Raw genomic sequence first — 24,808 nt, 5'->3', positions numbered from 1 at the left:
ATTCTGAAAGGAAGGTTCCAGCCATAGCTTGTGGATAAATGGCCTGTTTAATTGTGGAACGTACCTCAAGCATGCTGGGAGGGCATCTAAATATGCTGCACGGGCTGCCTTAACTTAACTATGCAGGCACTGCTTTATGCTTCCTGTGAGGTCTGTCAAAGGGTTTAGGGGGTGTTTTGGAGAGGGATTCCTTGTTTCTCAATTATTTTATGCCTTGTAATGCAGGACTGAAAACTTATTGGCAGATATCAGTGGTGATTTTTTTTTTTTTCAGGGATTGCTTCTTAAAAAAATTAGTCCTAGAAATACGTCTTGGTCCCATAGACTCGACGTTTGGGTTCATTCATCCACATTTAGGTTTATTTGACTTAAGGTGCCAATAAATACTCTTCCCCACCACCACCACTTTTTTCCCCCTGGAGTTTCTTTCAAATTTGGAGGAGGGAGAAAAGCAAGAAGGAGAGTATCTGTCAGATGCCATCACTGCCCTGTGGTGGGGGCAGTGGCAGGAGAAAACTCCCTGCTCGTGAGTTTCTTTTTGAATGGAAGGGAGGATTCTGCACTGCTCACCCTGTTTCATTTGCAAATGAAAATAGGGCTATCCTCAATGCCAAGGCAAATGTCTGGGATTCTCCAGGTCTTACTTACTATTGTACTGTACTACACTTTTTCTTAATGTAATTTCTGTCTGGTTGTGGTCTCTCCCCAGCCCACTGTTCACTGGCATAAGAAAGACCATGTCTGGCTTTCCTTGCCAGCCGTACAGGAGCAGGAAAAGTGTGGGAGAAGAGCAAGGACACCTTTACCGTGGTGTATGTTGGCTGCTAGGATGTAGAAAAATAGATCTGCTTGTCAATAAATATATAAGAGAAGATATTATTTCTTTCATCATTCTGGTAGGTGATAAGCCTGCAGCCATTTATGAACTGTCCAGTAGAAATAAATGTCTGTTGACATTTTCTCAGATATAATAACATTATACTTGTTTGTAATTTTAGCTGTTCATCTGAACTGCTACCTTTTTTTTTCCTTTTTCAAAGAAGTGAGCCTAGAAGAGAAAGCATACTTTAATGAGACTTCCTCCTTTCTTTGACAAGATAAAAAAATGATTGTAAAGAACACAAAATTAATTATTTGGACTCAGAAATCCAGACGACATGCACTTGCTTAAAGTAGAATAAACACCAAGTGGTCTCACTTGGATTTGCAGTGGCTTTGAAGTTGAGTTTGCTTTTGCAAAACTACCAGTATAATTTTCTTAGATTGCTATTCCAGAGCTGCAGCTACATTTTCCTATCACCCTCTTGGAGACATCCCCACCCTGTGTGTAACATAAAGGAGATGATATATTTCCATATGTCCTTTTGTTGGTACATCTTTCTCATATCTTTAAACAGCAAGACCTGAAGTTGTTCAGTGCTCCAGCAAGCAAGGCTAGTAGGCAACCTACTGGAAGCTTTGCTTAAGTGGAAGAGTGTTTTTACAAAATTTGGTATGTCAGTGAATAATAGTGTCTCCATTAGCACGTCTACCCCGATAGCAAAATAACATCATTCTGTACTGTACTTTCAATATGTACTGTTTCAGCTTTCAATATGACCATGCCTAATTATCCTGCAGGGGTTATCAGCTGCAGAGCTGGAGCTTCTGGTTGTCAAGTGTGGGATAACTGGAGTTTGAGGCTTCTGTGAAGATATGGCATAAGGTTGGCAGTAGGAAGAGAGCTACCTGCTAAAAGTACACAGGCTTATCCCTCTGGAGGTTTATGTACATGACCAGAAAAGTGATGGTCAGCTGCCACATCAAAGAGCATGGGGTGGCTTCTTCCTGTCAGAACTTGATGTGTTGTAAGGAAAGGAGGCACAAAGTCAGAAATCTTATATTAGAGCTTCATAAAACACAAACCATGTTCTATTATATTTGCATGGAAGATAGATGAGGATCATATAATATATGTGATCCATCACAGTAGAATATATCTAGATTGGGGTAAATTCATGCTATTCCTAGTGTGACAGACTTCTCCTGAGGAGGTAAAATCACTGCAAGTTGCATTGGTTGGTTGGGCTTCTCAGGCACACATCTGTTATCCTCTTGTGTCTTAAAGCCCTGGCTATACCCATCCTGCCCGGAGCAAGAGTCTTTTCTAGATGAGTTATTCTCCCTTCTCCCATGGATACTCTATTCCTGGCCTGGCAGTGAAACAGCTGTCTGTCTTGTAGCCTCACAATAGATCCTCTGAGGAAGGACCTACAGACAGGAGTCTTCCTCCCAGGCAGGGGACTGGCCTCATGCTGTGCTCTTGCCTGCCTGAATGCTCTCTCTTCTCACCAACTGGCCCGGGATTGACACCCCCTTCCCTGACATGGTTTCAAAAGAAAACAGCCTCATGAAGTATTGCTTAGGCATACCTGTGAGGTCTGGAGTTTGGGCACCTTGTGGCCTCTCTCTGAGTTGAAGGTATTTTGCAAGAGGAGCTGCTGGACTCCTGCAGCTGAGGAGCCCCCAACCCTGTTCCACTGCATGTGTTTTTGCACCCAGTAAAGGCTGCAGTTTGCAGCAGTGGTGTTGAATTATTTTTGGACTCCCCTGCCCTGCAGACGAGGCTGAGGAGAGAACCAAAGCATCTGAATTCTTGTTAAACCTTACAGGCCTAAATTCCTGTGTGATTGCAATTTCAGTGAGTTTGGTTACAGTACTCGCATTGGGAAGCATCTAGTCAGGATGAATTAATATATATCATCATCAGAACAAGGACAAACCCAATTATCCTGGTTGCTGGGATCACTGCAGACAGGGAAGTACTGAATTGGAATACATCTAGATCATCCCAGAAAAAAATTAAAAAGTCCAATGCTGTTGGTAGGAACTTTTTTTTTGCATAGGAAGTAACATAGGTAAAAACTGAATTTTCTGACAATCCCAAATCTAGCTAAATATACCCCACATTCCCTGGGGATAATCAGCCCATGAACAACATATACCATATAACATTTAAAAAAAGGAGGGCTTTTTGCATTACTTTTTTAAATGGACCCATCTCCTCCCACTTGTCTTCTCCAGATCTAGCTTTGAAGTTATTTACAGTACATTGTGAACTTATAATCATCTCAGAGATAGTAAAGTATCTCAGCTCTAAAGGGAAGGTGAAATTCCATGACTTTTTGTGATGCAAATATTTTGAAATAGGGAAAACATTCCTTCTTAGCCTTTCAAAGCAGATCACGACATATAATTACAGTAATTTTACTGCAGAGCTACAAATACAAGCATAAGGAAGGCATGTGGGCAGTCCTGCATGGCTAACAAAGGATGAAAAATTTGTAGATTCTAAACTTCCAAACCCAGGATCAGCTCCAGCCCTACATACAGCAGCAACTGCCAGATATGGGTCAAAAAAAGATTTCAAATAATCATTGTCTTCCTAGTGACAGTAGTTCATATTTTTTTTCTCAGAAGGCTATCCACTGTATAATTACCTGTCTCCCGCCCAGTTAGGAAATTCTGCCCTGTTCTTCATCTGAATCTGCCTGGAACCATCTTTCAGGCACCTTTTGTGAGTAGCCCAAGAGATTCACCCTGGTTTCTGATTTCTGTATGCAAGTGTCTATACTCTGAGCTTGAGCTACATCTCTGCTTTTTGTCAGTGAGCTGCTTAAGTTTCAAATCATGACTTATTTTCCAGTCCCTGGAGGTACTTGTAACCTTCTTTTGACCTCTCTCCCCATCTCTATCCTCATAATTTCTATGAATTTTCTGAGGTGTGAATGAAAAGCCATAATCAAACAGAGTAAAGTTGTATCTAGCCTAGTGCCCTGCCTCCCACATCTGACACATTAACATTGATAACAGTGCAAAGAAGGTGCTGCTTTCTTCCCTGCTACCTGGTCGAGCATTGAAGTGAAGTTCATTGTGCTACACAAGGGCTCTTAGCCTGAACTGGGATTGCTTCCTGTTTTCTGCTGGACATTCCTGGTTTTATGGATCCAGGGATCACTTTACCATATTTCTTGCCTTTGCAGTGCCTCAGAAGCTCATGCTGACCCAATGCCTATGAATTTTTTGTAAGTCCTCCATGGAGCTGTACCTTTCCAATACAGCTCACTTGCAAATAAAACATGCAGTCTGATGGAGTGAGTACTCATCCTTCAACCTAGCCTGTTGTCCTTGACTCTCAAGTCCTGATCTGGAAAGCTACCATATGTTGTCTTCTCAACTAGGATGTCAGGTTTTTTTCCAGAAAGAAACATTCTGCACTCCCATCTTCCAGGTTCAAAAGTGCAGAAGATGAGATATTAATATTTGACTACAGACCACTTCCAAGTCTACCTGCTTTTCACCTTCCATATGGAGAGTAAGCCTTGCCTGATTTCCAGAGATTTTAGTACAATGTACTCTAGCCTGCTGTAACATGCTTGCAGGAATGTGACCTGAAAGCTTTTGGTGCTAGAGCAGTTCTAAAATGTGTGAGAGCTACTTAAATAAAATATAATTAAATACAGAGTTGTCTCCTGGGGTTTTTAAGACCATCTGCAGGGAAGGCCTAAAATGTATACCCGGCATTGACTGTCTGTAAAAGAAAACTGAGATTCCCTTATAATACTATGATCACTCTGGGTGTTGGAACATTAAAAGTTACAGCAGTGTCATAGAGGAAGGAGTGAGTTTGCAGTACTGCAGCCACATTTAATTCCTAGGACTTCTAAATGGACATGAGAGAAATCACATACGCAGCTGTGCAGGTGTTTTCACGCCACCACCCATTCTGCTATGCACAAACACCTACCCTCTTCTCATAGCTCCCTGCCCCTTTCCTGCTCTCCATGCATTCTCACCCCTCCATCCTGTGTCTGCTCTTCAGCATCGCAGGCACAGGCAGGCATGTTTCAGCTTCCTTTACCCACATGCAGGACCTATGCCCTCACCCACATGTACATATTCCAGTCAGTGCATACACAGCAGACCCTGCACTTGCACAGGGCATCACTTAGAACTCTATCCTGGAGACAGGACAAGAAATGGAGGCTCCCTGGGGTCCTGGCATTCAAGGTGTCTGAGTCCTTTTGAGGGGAACTTCAGCAAAATACCTTTTGCAGCTTGCTGGAGTTTAGGAGCCACCAGTGAGGTGAGTGTAGGTCTGAGCTGCTCCTTCCCAAACTGAGTGGTTGTGATGGATTATATTTATACCTCTACTGTTCCAGCCTTTCACAAACCATCCCACACATCTCTTATATTAGAAGGCTTCAACCTAATATTTTTTGAGCTGGGCATATGGGACCCTGATTATATCATCTTTATTTGTTTTTCTCCATTCACTCTCACTCCTCCATTCTTCTCTCTCCCTGTCATTATCATTTAAGGATCCACTAAAATATTACACAGTGGGTTTTACTCCTTACTGTCTTTTTTCCCCCCTCGTTGGCAGATGCTTACCCCAATTCTGAAGTGATCTATGTGTGGACTAACAGCACCACAACGTCTGTGGTGGTGGCCGAAGATGGCTCACGACTTAACCAGTACCACCTGATGGGACAAACTGTGGGCACGGAAAACATCAGCACCAGTACAGGTAGGGGGAATATTTCCATCCCACAGTTGCTGATGGCTGGAGCAGGAGGGGAGATTCACAGGCTCTGGTTACTTTGCAGTAAGGCTAGGGAAGCACCTATGGTATGTGGAGTTGGTAGGGAGATCGTGTGCGGGTTCATGGCCACTTAGCAGAGGCATTTAGGTACATTGCAAGGCTGTGGCTGAAGATACATCCAAGATCCTGGTATTTACAGGAGTGCCTGAGGAGCCTCACGCAGTTTCTTGGCGATCGCTCTCGCTGTGGCTGCCAGCGCTGTTGCTGGCCCGTTTCCCCGTGGGAGGAACCACCCTGGGAGGCAAACACCACCCACGCATTTGATCCCTTTCAATCATCGCTTTAAAATGATTGCTCGATGGAGCTGCGTGGGGGGAAGGGATTGGGGGGGCACGGGGGGCTGTGGCATGGCACGGCTCTGCGGCGTGTCCGGGGGACCACGGGGCCGGAGAGGAGGTGCAAACCCCGAGGATCCCCATTCCCTCTCGGGCTGGAAGCGGAGGCGCCAGATGTGGCAGCATTAGGGAGGCAAAGAAGCTTTAATCCCAGGCCGGGCATCCACGTGAGCTGTGCCCCCCTGCTTCTTAAGACTCCCACGCAAGGGCAGCCCTGGGCGTGTATTGGAGGGGGGAGACTCCCGAGGGGGTCGAGGCCGGGACAAGGGATCACATGCGCTCAGTAGGACCGGGGCTTCACCAGGTTACACAATGCACTCGGCTGGAGAGCATTAGTGGCATCCAGCAAAGGGAGGGGGAAGAGGTGGAAATTAAATAGCCTGCCATGAAAAAAAGGGGAATTTCCACTGCTGGTGGTTGCAAGGGGCTTGGGTTGGGGAAAGGGACGGCCTGTGGCAACATGCCTGGGAGCAATTCCTGCAGGCGAAGCCCAACAGAGTGTGCTGGTGATACACTGTGTCCCTGGAGAAAAATGATGGGCAGAGTGGTAGAGGACAAAGTATAGATTAAATTAGGGACCTTTTACTATCTGTAGGAAATTTAGGAGACATGAAAACAGGTACGTACATGTACACTTGCACACAAAGTTAGTTGGACTGAAACATAAAGATGCATAAAACTTTGTGCTCCGACTGGCAAATAAAGAGGAGACATCTGAGCTTGCTGCTTGTACTCCAGAAAGAACACAAAGTAAGGGAAGGCTTGTCTTGGGCAGCCACTGAACTTGACTGCCATCTCCATCCTATATACATTCACCCCCTCCCTTGCCAGTTTCAGGAGACACAAAGCTGCTGCTAAAGTGAAAACTCTTAAAGTCAAGAGAAACATATAAACCGAGTGGTCACTTTTTCAGAAAAAGAATGAGTACACTATCTGCCATTAAAGAGTAAAGACACTTTTTTCCTTACCAGTTCACCATCATAGCCGCATTGTTTTCTGCAATGAATGGCAGCTCCCCTCTCGCCTTCATTGTTGCCAAGAAAAAGATCCAGAGGATGTACTGGAGCATCTCCTACAACCTCGTCCTACTCCTCAGAGCAAGAAAACCATCCAGCCCAGGCAGTGAGTGCTCCAGTGTGTCAGCTCCAGGCCACTTCCAATTTGCCGCTTTGCCTGTGAAAGCTCCTTGTACTCCTCAGCCCAAGGAAACACTCCAGACAAATCCCAAAGTTTCTGCACAGTAAACACCTCCCTCACGTGTTTAAGATTTATAATAAATGCTGTGTTTCCAATGGCAAGATTTTATATTAATGTCCTGGGTTACATCTGGGCTGGCTGGATTCTGATTGCAGGGTGGATCACAAAGAGCAGGACACAGATTGTAGCCGGGGATTAGCAAAATACAAAAATCCGATTTTGCACAGGGAAAGCATCAGTCAACGATGGATTTTCTGGAGTTCATCAAGCTCGTAGGAGGCCAGTAATCAGCATTACTTACGAATGGCCATCGAAGGCATTTCTTCCTTCTATTGAATTGTTGAACGTGGAAAAGAAAAACCAAATAGCTATTGCATAATCCAAGTGCTTAGATCTTTTGTGGCTTTTATGACACACAAGTCAAACTACACAGCCCTTGCAGTTGCATAGACAAAATGTTTGTGTATGTCATAGGTCATTTATGCCCTTCTTTCTAGCAGACTTTTCAAAAATGGAAGTTCCAGACCAGTACTGGTTCCTTGGGATTCTGCTGATTTGTAGGCAAGCTGCTGTTTGGCCAGCTTCTCAGAAAAAAAATGACCTGGCATTCTTAATTCTCCAACCAATCTTGAAACTTGGAACATTTCAGCCATGGCACAGAAAACAGCTCTGTCATGTGCCACCAGTTTTTTTTGTTTTGTTTTTTTTTTTTTTGGGGGGCGGGGGTGGCTGTTTTTTTGTTTGTTTGGTTGTTGTTGTTGTTGTTGTTGTTGTCTTTTGAGGGTTTTTGTGCTAACATCCCCAAATGCTATTCACCTGAAAGAATGACATTTTACCACTCACACTGCTTCTAACAGAACCAACATCTGTTATGTCCTGGTGGTACAAGTGCTGAAAACAATCAGATATGAGATTTGAGTCCAAGTGGATCTTGCTGCTTTCCACAAATGGTTGCCCAGCTATTTTCCGTATACCCAGAATCTCTCATAGCTAACTTAGGATCTGCAGTGGCACAAAACAAAACATAAACCCACTCTTTTGTATGCTGCCAGCTGGAGCCTGAGCTCCGTAATATCCAAAGCCTAAATAATAAAAGAATCATTCAGCTCTTCATTTTGAACCAAATAATTCTGATTTTTTTTTCTTGAGATGAATATTTCTCTAGTATCACTATAAAAGGGAATATGCATCTTTTATGGGCCAAAATATTCAGGATGTCAGCATAGCCAGGGAGGTATTTAATGTATCTACTGTCAGGATCTTGCCAGAACAGCCATTGATAGAACTGAGTCCAGGTATATGCAGTAAATAAACAAGCCTGGGGCCTGGTCTAGCCTCCTAAAAGTACTCAATTGAATCTCAGCATAATGGCAATGGAATGATGTGTGTAAGGTCCTGGAAAATCTGTAAGCGTGATCTCCAGAACTCCATCAACTAGATACCAAAAAAAGAAAAAATACTGTAGCAGTTTTTAAAGCATAAAAAACCCCTTAAGAGCAGCAGCACAGTAGCACAGCTCCATGAAGTGCAGCCATTTCTGCTCTAGGGCTTTTCATTAGTACTAGATTTGTTTTTGTTTACTAACAATAATTTGTTTTCTGCAGTGATGAGTGGACCCCATCAGGAACAGGATTCTCTTTTAAGTGCTACATAAACCTATAACAAAAATTAGCTCTTGCTCAAGAAAGCTTATGGTCTAAGGATAAACAGTGGCCTTACCGAAGTAAAAGGGAGCTTTTGCCGCTCCAACAGAGCCAGTATCTTGTTCACAAACTAAAGACCAGCTCAGGCAGCTCTTAGCTTTACTTCAAGCAGTGGTCCCAGGGCATTAAAAAACAAGCTGTGGGGTTTTCTTAAGCCCTAAGTCTACTGGAGGAAGTATTTCTAGTATACACATCTCTGAAAGGGACAGCATGGGAAATCAAAGAATATATCAGCTGGGGGAAGAGCAAGTACAAAATCAAGGTGCTGTGATTATTTAAGTGGAGACAAGAGTTTTGGTAGGTTAAAGAAAACGGTAAGGTAAAAATCGGCTGTGGAGGGCCATCAGAATGTAGGCAATCATTTTCTGTGTTTTTAAAATGAAAAAAGAGGGTCCTGTTGCTCTTCCAAAGCTGTGTAGGTTCCTTTTTTATTCCAGCTCTGAAAGCATACTGTCAAAATCGATAATGCACATTGTCACTCTGTAGCGAGAGGGGGAAACTGTGGCTCAAACACATCCCAGTGCAGTAGCAACTGAGAAACAGTCTGTCTGCCTGAGATTACTGAGGCAGGCAGACCCTGCTGCAAATACTCCTTAATAAAGAGCAAGTGGGCTTCCTCCTGAGACCATTGCATGTTCAGCCTCCCTGGTTCAAAATTACACTAAATGGAAGGGAATTAGGCTTCTCTTTGCAGGGTTTTCCTCCCCAGTTTCACAGCATTCCATGTCCATTTCCACATCACTCTTCAGGGAGCCGTTTCACCAGAAAATCAGAGAAAAATCACCAGAAAATCTTTATGTCTTTCCAGAGAAAGACATAAAGATTGAGGCAGGATGTCAGTTGAGGTATTCCCGTGTTACTTCGTTTTCCAAAATCCTCATCATGAACAAGGTCTGTAAGCTTGATGCAGAATAGCAGAGCTCCTGTAGCATAGTGTATGAGTGCAGCTATACATGCAAAAACCCTTTCACTGTAAACCTGTTCTCTGCTAATTAGCCATATTGTCAGTTAGAAGTAATCTGCCAAATCTAATAGCTTAGTAATGCTGGTAACAGCTCAACTCAGAGCTATTCACTCAAGGCAGAATCAGTCTGTTGAATATTTTCCTTTTGTGGATGTTCTGTAGAGACTAACAGTCAAATCTTGCAACAGAGATTATAGATATATTTGTTCTTGAAGGACAGTATATATTTCAAAACAGGCATTTCTCTGATTCATCAGTACCTAACTGAATGATGCATGCTTTTAAATTTCTTTGATATCAGTGAAGAACTGTTAGGGCGTGAAGGGATGGATTGCTTTTTATTCTTATATTTTGTTTTTACTGTTATTATTCCTAGGCAAATAGTAGCATGCTTTTAGCTAGCAAGATTTTGGATTTGGGGAGCAGTTACCGTCATGAATAACCTTCAATAACAACTACATGGTTTTCCAGAAATACTCTGAAAGAACCAGGGAGCAGTTACCAGCAGGAGTAGCCCTCAGTAACAACTATATGGTTTTCCAGGAACAATCTGAAAGAACTGGTTAAGGTTTGATTTTTTCTGAAACATTAGGAAAGGTGACAGCTGGTCTGTGGATTTTTGAGTGCATTTATTTAGGCTTTTATTGAAATTCAGAGGAGCCGATAAACGGCATATTAAGGCAATGCTATGAATTTGGTATATGAAAAATAAATGGAATGTAGCCCTTCTGTGGCAGCTTTTAGGGAACTCTGCATGAAGGCAGTACAATATTCATTGCACTGGTGAACAAGACAGGACACAATATCCATCCAGAAACAGATAATCTTTTGAAGGGCTAAAGTGTGCAAAATTCTAGGAACACTGCATGCAGTAGAGGGACTTTTTTTTTCTGGATCAGCAGTCTGAAGGGTTTGGGTACTCAGATTAATAACACATCCCAGAATCCATATGCAAAATGGCAGTTCTCGCAGAAGATGCTGGGACTGGCAAGCCCTAAAATGTGGTGCAGAAGGAGTGTCATTTTCATAGTTGAAAATTGATGGCTTGGCTGTAACACTTTTGCTAATGAGGTTGCTAAACCTGCTGCTAAATCAGGTTTTGAAGAGTTGAGGGCCTAAATTGTTACTATGCTACAAGAGTTTGTAGGACTGAATCAAAACCAGACAGTGTTGAGGCAGTGCCAGCAAAGCAGATTTTTAAGCCTGTGAACATCACAACATTCCAGGTGCATTGGAGGACTGCAGCTTTACAGTGTAGTGGGAATAGCAGTCATTGTCTTCTGCTTTGGAGACTGAATGTGAAGACTGGGAGGATCTAGCAGCACCTCTGTCTCAAGCTTGGTTTTTCCACAGCACAGAAATCCAGACATTTTTCATGAAATTGAGAATGGCTGAGTGATATCCTCAAATGGGGGGTTGGAACTGGCCTCGTTCAGACCCTAAATCAGTAAGCCTTCCTTATTTTACTCAAATGCACATTTTTCTTCTTCTAGGTGAATATACTATTATGACAGCCCATTTTCATCTGAAAAGAAAAATCGGTTATTTTGTCATCCAAACATACCTTCCTTGCATTATGACTGTGATCTTATCACAAGTGTCGTTTTGGCTAAACAGAGAATCTGTCCCTGCTAGAACTGTCTTTGGTGAGTATCCCACTTTCTCCTAGAACACAGATAGGATCTTTGTGGCTTGTGGAAGTGATTTGCTGTAATAAAACCACAGTTCACTATTGTTTATTTCTGCTTGAGATGTTGTCAATCTTTTCTTATTCTCTTCTGGTTTAAACTCAAAATCAATTTAAAAGCCCTGTCTGGACTGTTTTTGTAAAGTTATGACAGAAATTAGCCAATGTGAAAATTAAGGACAGAAGATGGAAGAATCAGATTAGTGTGACTTGTGTTGGGTTTTTTTACTTTGGTGGATGCTGGATGGTTTAGAAAGAAGACATATAGATTATCATATTTAATGTATACCCTAGCTATGCATTTGAAGCAGATATCACTTCAAGACATTTTGTTTATCTTTGTTGTAGGATGTTTATCTGGGAAAACCATGTAGAGGTTAATTAGTGACAATTATCTCTCTTACCATCAAACAAATTAATGTGACTTTGCATTTAGGAAATGTATATTTACTGAAGAAATTGTTGTGGAAAAAGCCTTTGGGGTGTCATTAAATTACTTGGCTTATCCCTAGAAGGTTGCAGAAAATAAGCACTTTCTCAACCAAATGTTGATGAAATACAAGATTTTTACAAGAAGAAAAACAAGGAGAGTGGGAACAGTTTATTAAGTAAAACTTTTTTCAGCTATTTGAAAGAAGTCACTCTTCTGTACCAGCCCCCTGAAGTCAGTTGGCAGCGGAGCAAGTTGTATGGAGAGAATACAGGTAGAAGCATCACTTTGCTGACTTATTCTAGGTTTACAAAGCTGTAACTGAGAGCTGAGCTTTTTGATCTTGGGGAAATCTTCCCACAGATGAAAGCATTGGCTGTTTGTTGTTTATTGTCATATGGGAAAGGAGGAGCTACAGTCAAGGAAACCAGTAACAGTCAACAATTTTAAACATGCAGTCTCTGTATAAGAAAACAAAATAAGTAATCTCACTTCATTCTGACAGTTGTAAGCCTCGGGCTTGTGTTACCCTAAAAATCCTTATTTAAATGCACTACAGCTGGAACTAACCAGAACTCCATAGAATAAAACATCTGAGCATGAAGGCTTTCATTTTTTCATATTCTTTCAAACTATGATGTGCAAACACTAATTGACTTCATGTGGCCTTCTTAGGTATCCTGCTGGATTGGGACCTGCTCATAACTCATTTGGCGTCCCATAAGGGTTAGCAAACTGATCTCTAATTTTTTTTCTTTGCAGGAGTAACAACAGTCCTCACCATGACCACCTTAAGCATCAGTGCCCGTAACTCTTTGCCAAAAGTGGCCTACGCTACTGCAATGGACTGGTTTATAGCTGTTTGCTATGCCTTTGTATTTTCGGCATTGATTGAATTTGCAACAGTCAACTATTTCACCAAGAGGAGTTGGGCATGGGATGGCAAAAAAGCCCAGGAAGCTGCAAAAATCAAGGTGCTTAACTTATATTTTTTTAAATACCTAAAATAAAAAGCAGGTATTCAGTATAGTTTAAATAACTGAAGGGTCAATTTTCAGCTTCTTTGTGAAAAAGGTATTTCATTTCCTCATGACATACCTTCCTGTAGAGGAAAATTTGCAAGGAAATACGGTGTCTTCCCTTCACAGAGATAGACTACCAGTCCCTATCATCTGTTTGAAGAGGACTGCTTACAGAAGCCCATTGGGCATCAAGTACACGGGACATAGGATTTCATTCATCAGATTTCTGATAATAGCGGATATACACCATGAAACATATCTCTGCAGAGCAGTCCCTGTATGCTCTCCTAAATAAATAACAATGCTCATATTAAGCTCCATGAGTCAGGGTCCCACCACAGTAAAAAAAGGAACCAAAGACTGGTTCTGTGAAAACACAAACTTTGGAGTTTCATGCTGAAATGAAACTTTTGGGATAGGACTGATTCTTAGAATCAGTCTATTCTTTGGGATAGACTGATTCTATGAGCTCCTAGAGAGCTCATACCCACAGGCAGCCCAAAAGAGCTTACAAAGAGGCCAAGCTGGCAGGGGCAATGAGCCCTTCCCCACACCCTTGGCAGCAGCTGGGGAAACAAGATTCCCATCTTGTCAGCTGTCCTTGGGGCAGCGCCCTCTTCACATGCCGGACCACATCTCACTGACCAAAGAAGCTGCTAATGCACATGCTAGGTGGGATGTGCGTCCGGCCAGAGAGTCTCAGCTTCTCAGCTTTCTCCCCTGAGGGAAAGTCACACTTGAGTAAGGGCTACAAAATCAAGGGGAAAACATCTGCTTGATGACTGACTGTTGATTCCAACTTTGATAGTCGAAGTCAGAATAGCCAACAGGCATTAAAGGGCATGCTTGATTAGGGTGCTCAGCTTTTTGGGTCAGTCTCTTGAGAACATATTTCCACTTTCTGTTCTTGTGGTATAACATTCTGTTCTTTATGCTGCAGAAAAAAGAGCGCAACTTGCTGGGAAATAAACCAACTAATACCTACAGCACCGGGAAGATGACTCCTGCACCAAACATGCCAAAGGACTCAGCCCCAGCTGTCATCTCAAACACTACATCTGCTCCAGTGAAGCCTGCAGAAGAAAAGCCTCCTGAAAGCAAAAAGACTTACAACAGCATCAGTAAGATTGACAAAATGTCCCGGATAATTTTTCCAGTGCTGTTTGGAACTTTTAACTTAGTTTACTGGGCCACATATTTGAATAGGGAGCCTGTTATTAAAGGTGCCAATTCTCCAAAATAAACTGAAGTACTCTGGAGCCACATGTGAGCCATACTTACAAAGCAGATGCTACCAAGGAAAATTTGAGATCCAGATGACTTTCTACGTTTGGGCAATATTCTTCAGGAAGTTTTTTGCATGTTTAATAATATGTACAAATAATATTGCCTTGATTGTTTCTACATGTAACCTCAGATGTTTTGGAGACGATTATATTACTTACAGCAACAGATCTTTATGAAAGATCAGAAGACATTGAACATGGCTTCTTTGCTGCTGAGTATCTTGCATTGATAGTTTACAAATAAAATAAGTTATATTTTTTAACTGTTCAAGTGTACTACATATCGTGGTTTTTATACTTCAGATGTACAGTCATACAAATATGGGCTTAACCTATATTTTACAGAAGAGCTCCACTATTGTCATCTGATAAGTTACTGAGTAACGCCAGTTGTAAATGTGCCAAATTATTAAGTGTAGGGCTATGTTTGAGCACCTTTACCAGTTACAGGTAGTGCATTACTCCATAGGCAAAACTGCTCAGCCCAATTTTCATTGGAAGTTTAATACAATGCAGTAAATCCTAATGGGACTATGATGATTTTCACTGCTTGAGCCTCTAGTTTGCAGTGAAGTGACACAGGGAGCAGGATGCTGCTTATGTAAATAAAGATGATGGAATCTTGCCCTTAAATGAAAACACAAAGTTTGTTTGGATTTTGCATTCCAAAGAATTCTCTCTAATGATTCTCAGTATTTATTCCAAAAATTAAGAATTATATTGCATGAAATTAACATAGATTAGGAACATACTTGTGCAACTAAAACTTCTAACAACAGCAGTAGACATTTTTATCAGGGTAAAGTAAATTATGTTTGGACATTTTTCCAAGAAGAAGACTGTGTTATATTAGCAGAGATTAGCAGAAAAGAATTACAGTAATTCTGCAATAATTATTACTTGTTTCCCACTGCAAAAATCAATCAGCCAACACTAGAAAGCGTGATCAGAAAAAAAGATGTGCTTCATGACAGCAAGGTGTTTCAGTGACAATATTGACAGAAAGGTCTTTGTACTGTCCATCTGAAACTTTTCTATAAAACGCCTTGCTGCTGACAATGTGTTTAGCTTTCACAATGAATGAGAAAATGCAGTCTGAGTTTTCAGCTCTTTCCTCCTTGGCATCCTTTAATTGTTCCAGAAGCTTTTGTAATTAAATCTTAATGTTTAAATAAAAAATGCATTCAACATTTGATTGCAAAATGTCATTCTTATACTGGTTGTCCTTTTAGAAAGACCAAAGAGCACACCACAGAAGCTGAAGAATTAACTGGAAAACACACATGCACACACTTGATCTCATGTGCACATGTGACATATCATCCCTGTTGCCCAGAAAGGGACATGCCTGGAGTGGACACAGTGAATTGAGTTGTTGCAGAATTGGTGCTATCTTGCACTGGAGCAACAATCCCATGAACTTTTGGGGACAGAGGGGAGAGTTCATGCTTCACTTTGTGGTGAGGGTCTGGTCTGGAACTGGGGAGTTTTCTGTCTTCTTTTGTGTCTTCTCTTCAACCCTTTCATTCCTAAAAATTGCCGAGAAAAAAACTCATATGTCTATTGTTTTTTGAAGCTTTTTGTTTGATTCCGTGAAATGAGAATTTCATAAATTCTTGAGGGCAATAGAGAAGCCATGGGACTGAGCAAGTGACTGGATGCTGATAAACAGGAGCAAGGGAGGGGGCACACCCATTTATTCAGTGCTAGCTTGAGCTGAGGTAAGGATGTGGATTTCTGTTTTCATGTTGCATGCCTCTGTGCCTTTGAGCAGCTGCACATCTCCTTGTTCATCCTCCTCTTGGGGGATCCCTTTGGTCCTTCAGGGATCAAAAACTATGAAAAATTGCAGTGCTTATTGCAAGGCAAAACTTTATAAATAAATCCCTTGGCTATTTCTTCAGGTGAGAAACTCGAAGAATTACATGACTGACTTTTGTGAATGAGAAACTCAGAGCCATCTTTGAGTAGCATCTTCTTCAGGCCAGTTCTGGAGAAACTCTCACCAGAGAGTTTCTGTACTTTGTTTTATCTGCTTACACCCAAGTCTGACTCTTACTCTGTATTACAGCATTATTTCCTGGTCTCTATTACAGGACTCAGTGAAAGGATCTCTAAATCTGATCTATTTTACTTACATGGAAAGTAATCTTCAACAAATATGGGTCTACCTGCAGCGTGTGCTTGTGCATGAACACTAGGTGTCCCATAGTCTGGAAGATGCTTCAAGAAGCCAATACACTCCAGGCTGGAATACTTAAATGCTATTGCCTTGCATTATATCCTACCTCACAATTTTAATCTCTCCATGGTCAGTGGAACTCTTTGTGTGGGAGATCACTACTCACTGAGATGTTATCTGAACTGTGGGAGATGGGAGCATTTTCCAGGTCCTGGCTCAACCAAAATATCTTGGCTTTGTCCTTCCCCAGGGTGAGGTGGTATCTGGATGTGCATCAACTTCCTCTGGTATCCCCTGGAAGTAGCTTGGGCTTTTGGGAATGGAGTAAGCTGTTCACTGTCCCCAGCACGGGTGAACTAGGACCCTGCAGGACACAGCTACTTCACAGCTTAGTCATGGCCAAAGGGAGTAATAAACAGGAATTGCTTCTCACTGATATTTTCACGTATGCTTTCATGAAAAAAGAGTTGAGAAGTGAATCACAATTCAGCACTATAGGGGAAGTGGGTGCAGGCTGCTGCCAAATTTTCTTCCTTGCACCCTTTAAGAATGAAAGAACAAGTCAAATACAATGGAAGAGATTTTTAATTTCTGATATTTGAGCCGTGCCAGCTTACTTCAAGGATGAATTTAAGCAACAGTGTATGTTCTAAAACTGAAGCCTCGTCTGTTATCTTGAGTTGTGTTCTGCTTTTTTCTAAATGGAATGTGCCCGCTTTGGAATAACTGAACATATTTATACAAAACTGAGGAAGTAATGATTTTATGAAATAATCTCATCTTTCAAAAATTCTTGCTCAACATCTAAGGTAAACTTTGAAGAAAAATTAATGAAACTATTTTTCTTTTCTTTTTATGTAGAGAAGATGACTGTAGCACTTGCAGATTTTTTAAATCTGGAGATAAAGTTAATTGTAATAAGGGTGTATTTCCCTAATACCCTTACTTCTCAGACTGGAATTGACACTGAAATTATAAAATTGCTTGAGTCCTTTCTAACCTTTCTTATGTTTTTATGTCAGTACAAATACTTCAGTACGGTCATTGCATTGTGACTCTCAGATGACATCCTTACTTTACCAGTTTGGCATCTTCCACTATGTTGTTACAGACATTTGTTCAATTTTGAGAAGGTAGAAAGACTGAAAGTTAGATTTTATGAAGTCCGAAGGACTTCTGAAGGATCATCCAAGGATTACCCCTAATTTAGACTGAAGTGTAAGTGTCCCATTCTGTAATGTATTATTTCCTTTTCAGTGCCACCCTCAAAAGCAATTATCACTTCTCACAGTCATAATGTCTTAAAAGTTGCTGTTAAATTAGTCCCTAGCTAAAAGCAAAGTAAAAAGTAAGAATATTGACTGAAGATACCAACTAATTTCACTTAGATGAATTTGGAGAGTTTTTGAGAAATCCTGATAGATTGCAATGGACTGGACCAACAATGATAGGCTGGATTTGTAGGTAGGAAAATTAGTACACAAAGGGCAACCACCAACTATAACTTAACACATAAATGTTAATAAATGTTGGAGCCAGCCACCCAAGGCTGTTTTGGCATCAGTGAATCTGGGATCAGTGTTTCATTCACTGGGAGCTGGTGTTTTTTGATGTTCTCAGGACAGCTGCTCAAGGGTAGCCTGGCCCCAGAGGAGCAGCCCTGCCTGCCCTGGATGTCCATGATTCTGCCAGAAGTCTACACAAAGCTGCTGAAAAGCTGCAACATGGCAGCATCAGGAGGGATTCTCCCTATGCTGCCCATGAGCCAGAGAGCAGAGAGCCCCGTGCTGAAGGACAGAACTGAGAGCACACAGAAACTGTCAGGACCTCTGAGGTTCAACTTCCTACCTAAAGGTTCCAGCAGGAGCAACAGAGACCTTCTGTCAGAATAAAGTGGCTCAAGCCTCTTAGAAATCTCTAATAAGCCTTCAGCTGGAGCAGTCCAGGAGCTGTAGGATATGGATTTCAGGTCCTTCCTTCTTTGTCTCAGAGCAGCCCCAGTTCCCTTCTGTGCTTCTCATTGAACCTTACACATCACCTTTTTTATTACAGCCTGAGAAGGAGCCAATAATCAATGAACCATATTGCTCCGATCGAGCTTTGGGGATTTCTGACGCTCTGCAAGGAAAGAGGGGACACTGTGAGGGTGTTTCTCGAGGTCTGAGTGACTCGATGGTCACACAGAGTTCCGGTCACGGCGCAGGGGTAACCGAGCGCTCTGCCGCCGGCTGGAGGCAGCGCGGGGTGGCAGATCCGCCCCGATCCCTCGCGCTTCCCGCCGCCGCCGCCAGAGGATCCCGGCACCGCGGCAGGATGCGCTGAGGGCGGGATGGGGCTGGCGGGCGACGAGGAGGCGGAGCGGTGCCCGACGGAGCCACCGCAGCGGGGAAGCCACTCCCGGCTCCCTCCCCTCCCGTCCGCGGTCCCCGCGGAGCAGAGCCGCCGAGAGCGGGGATGCGGAGCTGAACCTGCCCTCGCCATTTCTCATCGTAAATCGCCACCGGCGTGTCTCTCCTCCGGGTCTTTCTGCTGCCTGCTATCTGGCTCACTCGTGCCGCCCACCCAGGAAGTGGCAGAGGCACGGCGGCCCCCAGTCGCCCCCTCCCGCTGGCGGCGAAACGAGCTCCCCCGGCCCGGGCCGCCGCCGCCTTCGATGCTGCAGCGCCGCCCCCGCTCTTCGCGCTGCTGGGCTCCCCGACAGGGTTGCCGAGGCCGGGCTAAGCTTTTATTTATTCAAATTGAGTGTGCGTGTGAATACACACATTTTTCTATATAGCCAGCGCAGGGGAAACCCCTCCTTGCATGACGGGTGCTTCCCGTCCTTGCTTTCCAAACGCGCGGGCGCTGCGAGCGGGGACGTGGGCACCGCCACCTGGGAGCCCTAAATGATATCTGCATAAGCAGCAGCCTTCAAGAAACCTTCAAGTGCCTGCTGTCCGTCGCCGTGCGGCGGTACCAAACCCCGTGCCGCCGGGACTCCCCGGCGCTGGCGGGACTTTCTCGGCTCGCTGGGAGGCGGCGGCTCCGCTGTTCGCCCGTCCCGCCTCCCTCCGGCCCCACAGCGCCGGTGCTCCCGCAAACTTCACACCAGAGGACCGGCGTGCTGCTTGACCGTCAGCATAGCTATTCCTGGTGAAATCCAGGCAACTCCCGAGCATTCGCCCTCCGTTCCCTTCCTCCTTTTCTCAGAGCAGCAGGCGGCCTGGCTTCCACCCGCATTTCTCTGCTGGTGACGGAAAAGAGCACAAGCCTTGTAACAAAAGATTATTAGCAATTCACGGTAACTGCAATTAGACAAAGTAAACACTGCTGTATAATCTAGTAAAGAGGCGTTTAGGTTGGAAATAAAAAACCCAACAAAACCCTAAGGGTTGAAAGAAAACCCCTAAAGTGAATAACTGAGTTAATTGCCTGACTCACGACAGATTTTCCTTAAGCTGTGTTGTTCCTTCAAAAATTTACTTCGGGAACAGAACTCTCTATAGCTAGCTCTTCTAGGCATCATGTAGGAGTTATTCCAGAAGCAAGACTGCATCTTCTAGAAGATTTTTTTTTAAATATTAAACAGTTAAAAACGAGTCCTCCAGAATATGGAAGTTATGTCTAAGGGAAAAGGAGACAGAGATTTGCACTCCCGAGATTTCTGATCACAGGAAAACAGTGACTCGCTGTACTTCTGGCAGAGGTTTTTGTTTTCAAATTACCATTACGTAAGTGCAATTTTGTCACTCCCCATTCTGAAAACAAAGGGGAATATTCCAATTACCCTGATGCCCGGTGCAAAGCTTCACACACCTGAAGAGAACTGAGTCGCTAAAAATCATATCTGTGCTGTTCCTACTGAAGTAGAAAGATAAAGCTTGTCCAAACACAAACTAATTTTGCCCTGAACACACGTAATTGTCTCATTTCCGAGTTCTCACAGCAGAAAAACCTAATTTAATCCAAAATTCACAATGTACACATAAACCCATGTAACCTGCTCTACAGGATCGTGTAGACCTCTTCTTTTCTCCGTGTATACATTTGTCCGGCATACCTCGTGCATATAAATGTGTATCCATAAATTCGTACAGTGCATGCAAACTTCCTGCTTACATCCACCTAGATACCGAAACACAGTGCCTTTCTGTCCGTGTAAGCAGCCGCACCGATTACACGGATCTGCGCCTGTGTGTACATCGGGATGCCCGTCGCTCCCATCACCCCGAGACCAGCACCCGATCCCTCTCCCTCCTTCTGAAGAGAGCACCTCCAGCCCCGGGCGGTGTGTGTGTGGGGGGGGACTTTCGGCAAGTAATCGTGGGGTTTGGGCGTGAGGGTATCCCGCAAAACAGCACGGGGATCCTTCCACCGGCCACCCTGTCTGGGGCGTCGGGCTGGTGATGTCGGGGAGAAGTCCCGGCTGCCGACTGACTGCGGCTGCCGTGTTTGCTGCTCCCCCTCTCTTGTGTGCGTGTGTGTGCGCCCGCTGGGGCGGGGGCAGGGTTCACTTCCCGGCTCCTCTAGTTGCCGGCGAGGCGGGAACCTGTTGGGCAGGGAGCGGGGACGAGGTGCTCTCCGATGCGGGGCGGTCCCCGGCAGCGCTCCGGTGCCGCGCTGCGGGGCTGGCTGCGGGCAGGCGCTCCGCGGGGGGGGCAAGGTGCGCCCCTTCCCCCCGCCCCTGCCCGCCCCCCGCCCGGCCCGGCCCGGCCCGGCCCGCCCCGCGGCACCCGCGGCCCGGCGGGGCCCGGGCTGCTCCGCGCTGTGCACCGCCCGGGGGGCACGGCCAGCACCAGCCCGGGCGGCGGGAGAGGCCGCGCCGCTGCACCCGGCAACTGGCTGCCGGCAAAGGGAGCGCGCCGCAGCTCCGCGCCCGCTGAACACCTGTCAGCCCGCGGAGCCTGATTTATACCTGGCTTCTCCGCTGGGGATTCCCCCCTCGTTCCGCTTCTTCTGCTTTTTTTTTTTTGTTTGTTTTTGGTTTTGGTTTTTTTTTCCCCCTCTCGCCTCCCCCCTCCCTTCTCGGAGCTTTGTGGAAGAGAGTGTTTCCTTCAGGGTATTAAGCTGAGAATACAGAAGAGAAGAGGCTCAGACCTTTACCTCATTGCCTCATTCTCCCTTCCATGTGAACATTCTGCAACGTTTCCTTCATCCTGCCGCACCTCTCACCTGGCCAGCGCTGTCCGGACCATGTCCGCTAAGCTCCTGCCGGTTTTCTTCCTCCTCTCAGTGTTCCACGCTTGGTAAGTCTGCGCTCCCCTCGCCTCCCTCTAGCCCCTCTCCTCTCTGCGCTGGGGCTGGAGGGCTGAAGTCCCATTTGCCGGAGTTTGCACAATATTCGGCACCCAGGAAGAACAGTGGGCTCTCCCCACCCTTCTTCCGCGCCGTGGCGGGGCTCTATTCCCAAACACGGCTTACCCCGCTCCCATCCCGGGACCCGCCTGGCTCCGCGGTGCGCCCGGGCCGGTGGCACCGCCGCTGTCCCTTCCCGGCCCCGCGTGAAGCCGGAGCTTGCCCTCGAGGGCCCTGTCCTGAGCCGGCCCGGCAGAAAGTTTCCCCCTCGGGCGACTGCCGGCACCCGTGCTGGAGCTCTCCGTGCTCCCCTGGCGGCCCCGGCTTCCCTCCACGCCACCCCCGGGGGATCCGCGGGCGGGGCCGGCGTGAGGAAGGGAGAGGGTGAGCCGCGGGATGCTGATCCCCTGCTCCCCGCCTCAGGGCCGGGAAGGGTCTGCCCGACGGGGGTCCAGTATCCGCTGTTAGAGGCCAGAGGGGCACAGCCGGCAGTGTCAGCCCTGACCTTTCGGACTTCGGTCCTGTCGGTTGTCCGGGGCTGTCGTACACCCTCACAGAATAACCCAGGCAAAGGGGTCAGCTCAGCTCCCCCTCCCTAGGAACCACCGCAAACCAGACTACAGGCATGCTCAAAGGCCTTCCCCTGTCCTTCTCGGCAGCCTGCCCCACACCTGAGTGGTGTCTATCTCCTAAATCCCCCCAGGAACTAGAGGATGCTTCCTGCCAGCCTCCACAGCAAGTGTGGGACACACCTATTGCAGGAAATAAACCATTTCCTGACAACCTCTCAGAGTTTTCTAGACTTCTTCCCCTGCGGTTTATGCACAGTTTCTTCTCTGTCTCCTTACAGAATCAAAACTGATGAAGAACTGGGGAAAGGCATATAGCCTTTCTTCCTTCCTAGTTTGAGACTGGCTTGTCATCACCCTATAGTTATTTCTCTGGATCACAGGAATATGATAGAAATTGGCAGTCACCAGTAGGGTTACAAAAGAAAAATACAACCTCAAGGGCTTTGAAAGAGCACTCTGCCTTAACTATGTAGAGGCAAGCAATGGAAGGGAAATAATAATAACTTCTTAAGGAAGAAAGCAAAAAAGCTTGAAAAATATGTGTCTAGTGTATTAGTCTGATCCACTGTGAAACCTCTCCCACCTCCAGTCTTAATCTAGAAGATAGGTAGGGATTTAAATGGTTTGGAGGTACTTTCTAGGAAAGAAGCTGCTAGAGTGAGGGGATCTAAAAGGTCTGCCAGTGCTTAGTTAGACTCTTGTTAGTGACTTGTTTTGAAGCAGCGTCTCCCTGAAATAGGAATCGTGATGCTACCTGAACTCAGTTCTCATTTCCAGGTAGAGTCTGAATGCCTGTGGTAAAGTTGTGGTGGCTGCAGCAGAAGACGACATACGATTTGTCCTTCTTTGCTATCAGCAATTCAGCACCACTGCAGAGCTTCAGCTTGGAAATATCAACCATGTATGTTCGGAGATGATACCTCCTTTCAGAGTGGTTCTGTAACAGCAGTATTAAAACACAGGGCTTATCATGAATTTGATGGAAAAAAAATTCTCCAAAAATCCTCTCGAGTTTCTTTCAATGCTCATTGGGTGAATTATTAAAAAAAAAAAAAAAGTCAAGTTTTTAGAACATAGAGCCCAATAACAGAAAAGTAGTGGTTGTCTATTCAAAATTTTGTCCTAAGTATTCTCTAGTTTTACAACTCAATTATATGAGTTCTCTGAAGAAAATCCCTAGGGTCTAGGTTTAAAAATTATTTTTATATAGAAATTGTGCCTACAGCAATTGCAAATTGTGAGGTCGTGTTAAGTGATTAATGGTTAATCTTTAGGGGCATATTGGCTGTAAAGCAACTTCATTTTAAAGTTTCATTACATTCTCAAATAGTGGTCTTCAAGCAATGTGAGTGTTGATGATGATCTGTGATTAATTTTTTTAAATTTGTATCAGGATTTTTTATGTTCACATAGAGTATTTATCAAGTCTTCTGGACATCTGAGGTATTTTAAAATACACTAGTGACATTATGGAGAAAAGGAGAGGGAGAGAAAGAAAGTTGCACAGATGTGTGTAGCACATCCCATGAACAAACAAGGCTGGTTCCTTTCATTCTCCACTCACAGAATTACTGACATTTACGTAAAATATGTTGCAAAATGATATCATATCCCCTGGGTAATTGCAGGTTGAAATAATACATGATTCCTTCCATAGGTTCCATCACTGAGGTTATCTTTTCTCCTAATAACTTCATCTCAGTCTGTCATAGATTTTCTCCAGTGAGAGGCATCAAACAGATTTGGTTTCTAAGATACCAAATAATACATCTGATGAAGATATAATCTTCAAATCAACATTTTAAAGTCCATTCACAAAAAGCTGCACAAATGAAATTAGTCTTGTGTGAAAATAGCTCTTGCTGTGATTTCTGGCCAAAGTGTAGCTTCACCACATTTTCATTAATGTACCCTTAAAATAAACATAATCCACCTATAAAGGAATAAAGTTGCAACTCTAGGTGTAGTACTGTTTTTAAAAAAAGTTACTAAAGCTAGAGGGAAATGCAGATTAATTTATTCAATGTGTTTGTGTGCTTGTGATAATCTATCTCAAATTCAAGGAATGAGCTCTTAATTCTAAGCCTTGTAATACATTAAACTCTGAAATTCATGCACTGAGAATATAATAATTTATTAATAGGATAAAATGATCAGGAAGCCTTAACAGATCTGAATTTTTAATACTCTTATTAGCCTTTGTGCAAGAGATGAATCAGTTGTCTTGATGTATTAAGAAAGTAATACTGCAGATGTTCGCTCTTTGTAAAGTATGTTGTAAACTAGTTAGAATAGGTTCATTAAAATACAGGATATAAAATACTACTCTGATAGCTGTATTATCTTCTATAGTATAACTTTTTGAAAACACTTCCAGAAGACAATTTCTAAACAATTGTCAATCATGACCCATCCCCAGATACTCAAAAATTGTTAATGGGAAAATCCTGTTGCACCTGTTGCATCCTGCTGCATCCTGTTGCCTCCTATTTTGGTAATGTGAAATAATATC

The 24,808-nt window shown here is 44.1% G+C and overlaps 2 protein-coding genes and 1 long non-coding RNA gene across 5 annotated transcripts in view; all 3 read left to right on the top strand.

The window, feature by feature from the left end:
- Nucleotides 1–15,458, top strand: part of GABRA5 (gamma-aminobutyric acid type A receptor subunit alpha5) — a 55,345-nt gene extending 39,887 nt beyond the window's left edge. The window contains exons 6-9 of the mRNA XM_068182672.1: nt 5,426–5,569; nt 11,337–11,489; nt 12,723–12,934; nt 13,923–15,458. Of these exons, the coding sequence (XP_068038773.1) occupies nt 5,426–5,569; nt 11,337–11,489; nt 12,723–12,934; nt 13,923–14,225 (812 nt within the window). The 3' untranslated portion in view covers nt 14,226–15,458. The remainder of the gene's footprint in view (nt 1–5,425; nt 5,570–11,336; nt 11,490–12,722; nt 12,935–13,922) is intronic.
- Nucleotides 15,459–16,533: 1,075 nt separating this feature from the next.
- Nucleotides 16,534–18,364, top strand: LOC137467373 (uncharacterized). The gene is made up of 2 exons (XR_010995501.1): nt 16,534–17,668; nt 18,071–18,364. It is a non-coding gene; the product is annotated as an uncharacterized lncRNA (long non-coding RNA).
- Nucleotides 18,365–21,309: 2,945 nt separating this feature from the next.
- Nucleotides 21,310–24,808, top strand: part of GABRG3 (gamma-aminobutyric acid type A receptor subunit gamma3) — a 296,317-nt gene continuing 292,818 nt past the window's right edge. For all 3 annotated transcript variants that reach the window (XM_068182678.1, XM_068182675.1, XM_068182674.1), the window contains exon 1: nt 21,310–21,675. In XM_068182678.1, coding sequence (XP_068038779.1) covers nt 21,623–21,675 — 53 coding nt within the window. In that variant the 5' untranslated portion in view covers nt 21,310–21,622. The remainder of the gene's footprint in view (nt 21,676–24,808) is intronic.

Source organism: Anomalospiza imberbis, chromosome 2 (assembly GCF_031753505.1).
Source record: "Anomalospiza imberbis isolate Cuckoo-Finch-1a 21T00152 chromosome 2, ASM3175350v1, whole genome shotgun sequence".
NCBI classification, from domain to species: domain Eukaryota; kingdom Metazoa; phylum Chordata; class Aves; order Passeriformes; family Viduidae; genus Anomalospiza; species Anomalospiza imberbis.
This window is presented reverse-complemented; position numbering and strand designations above follow the sequence as displayed.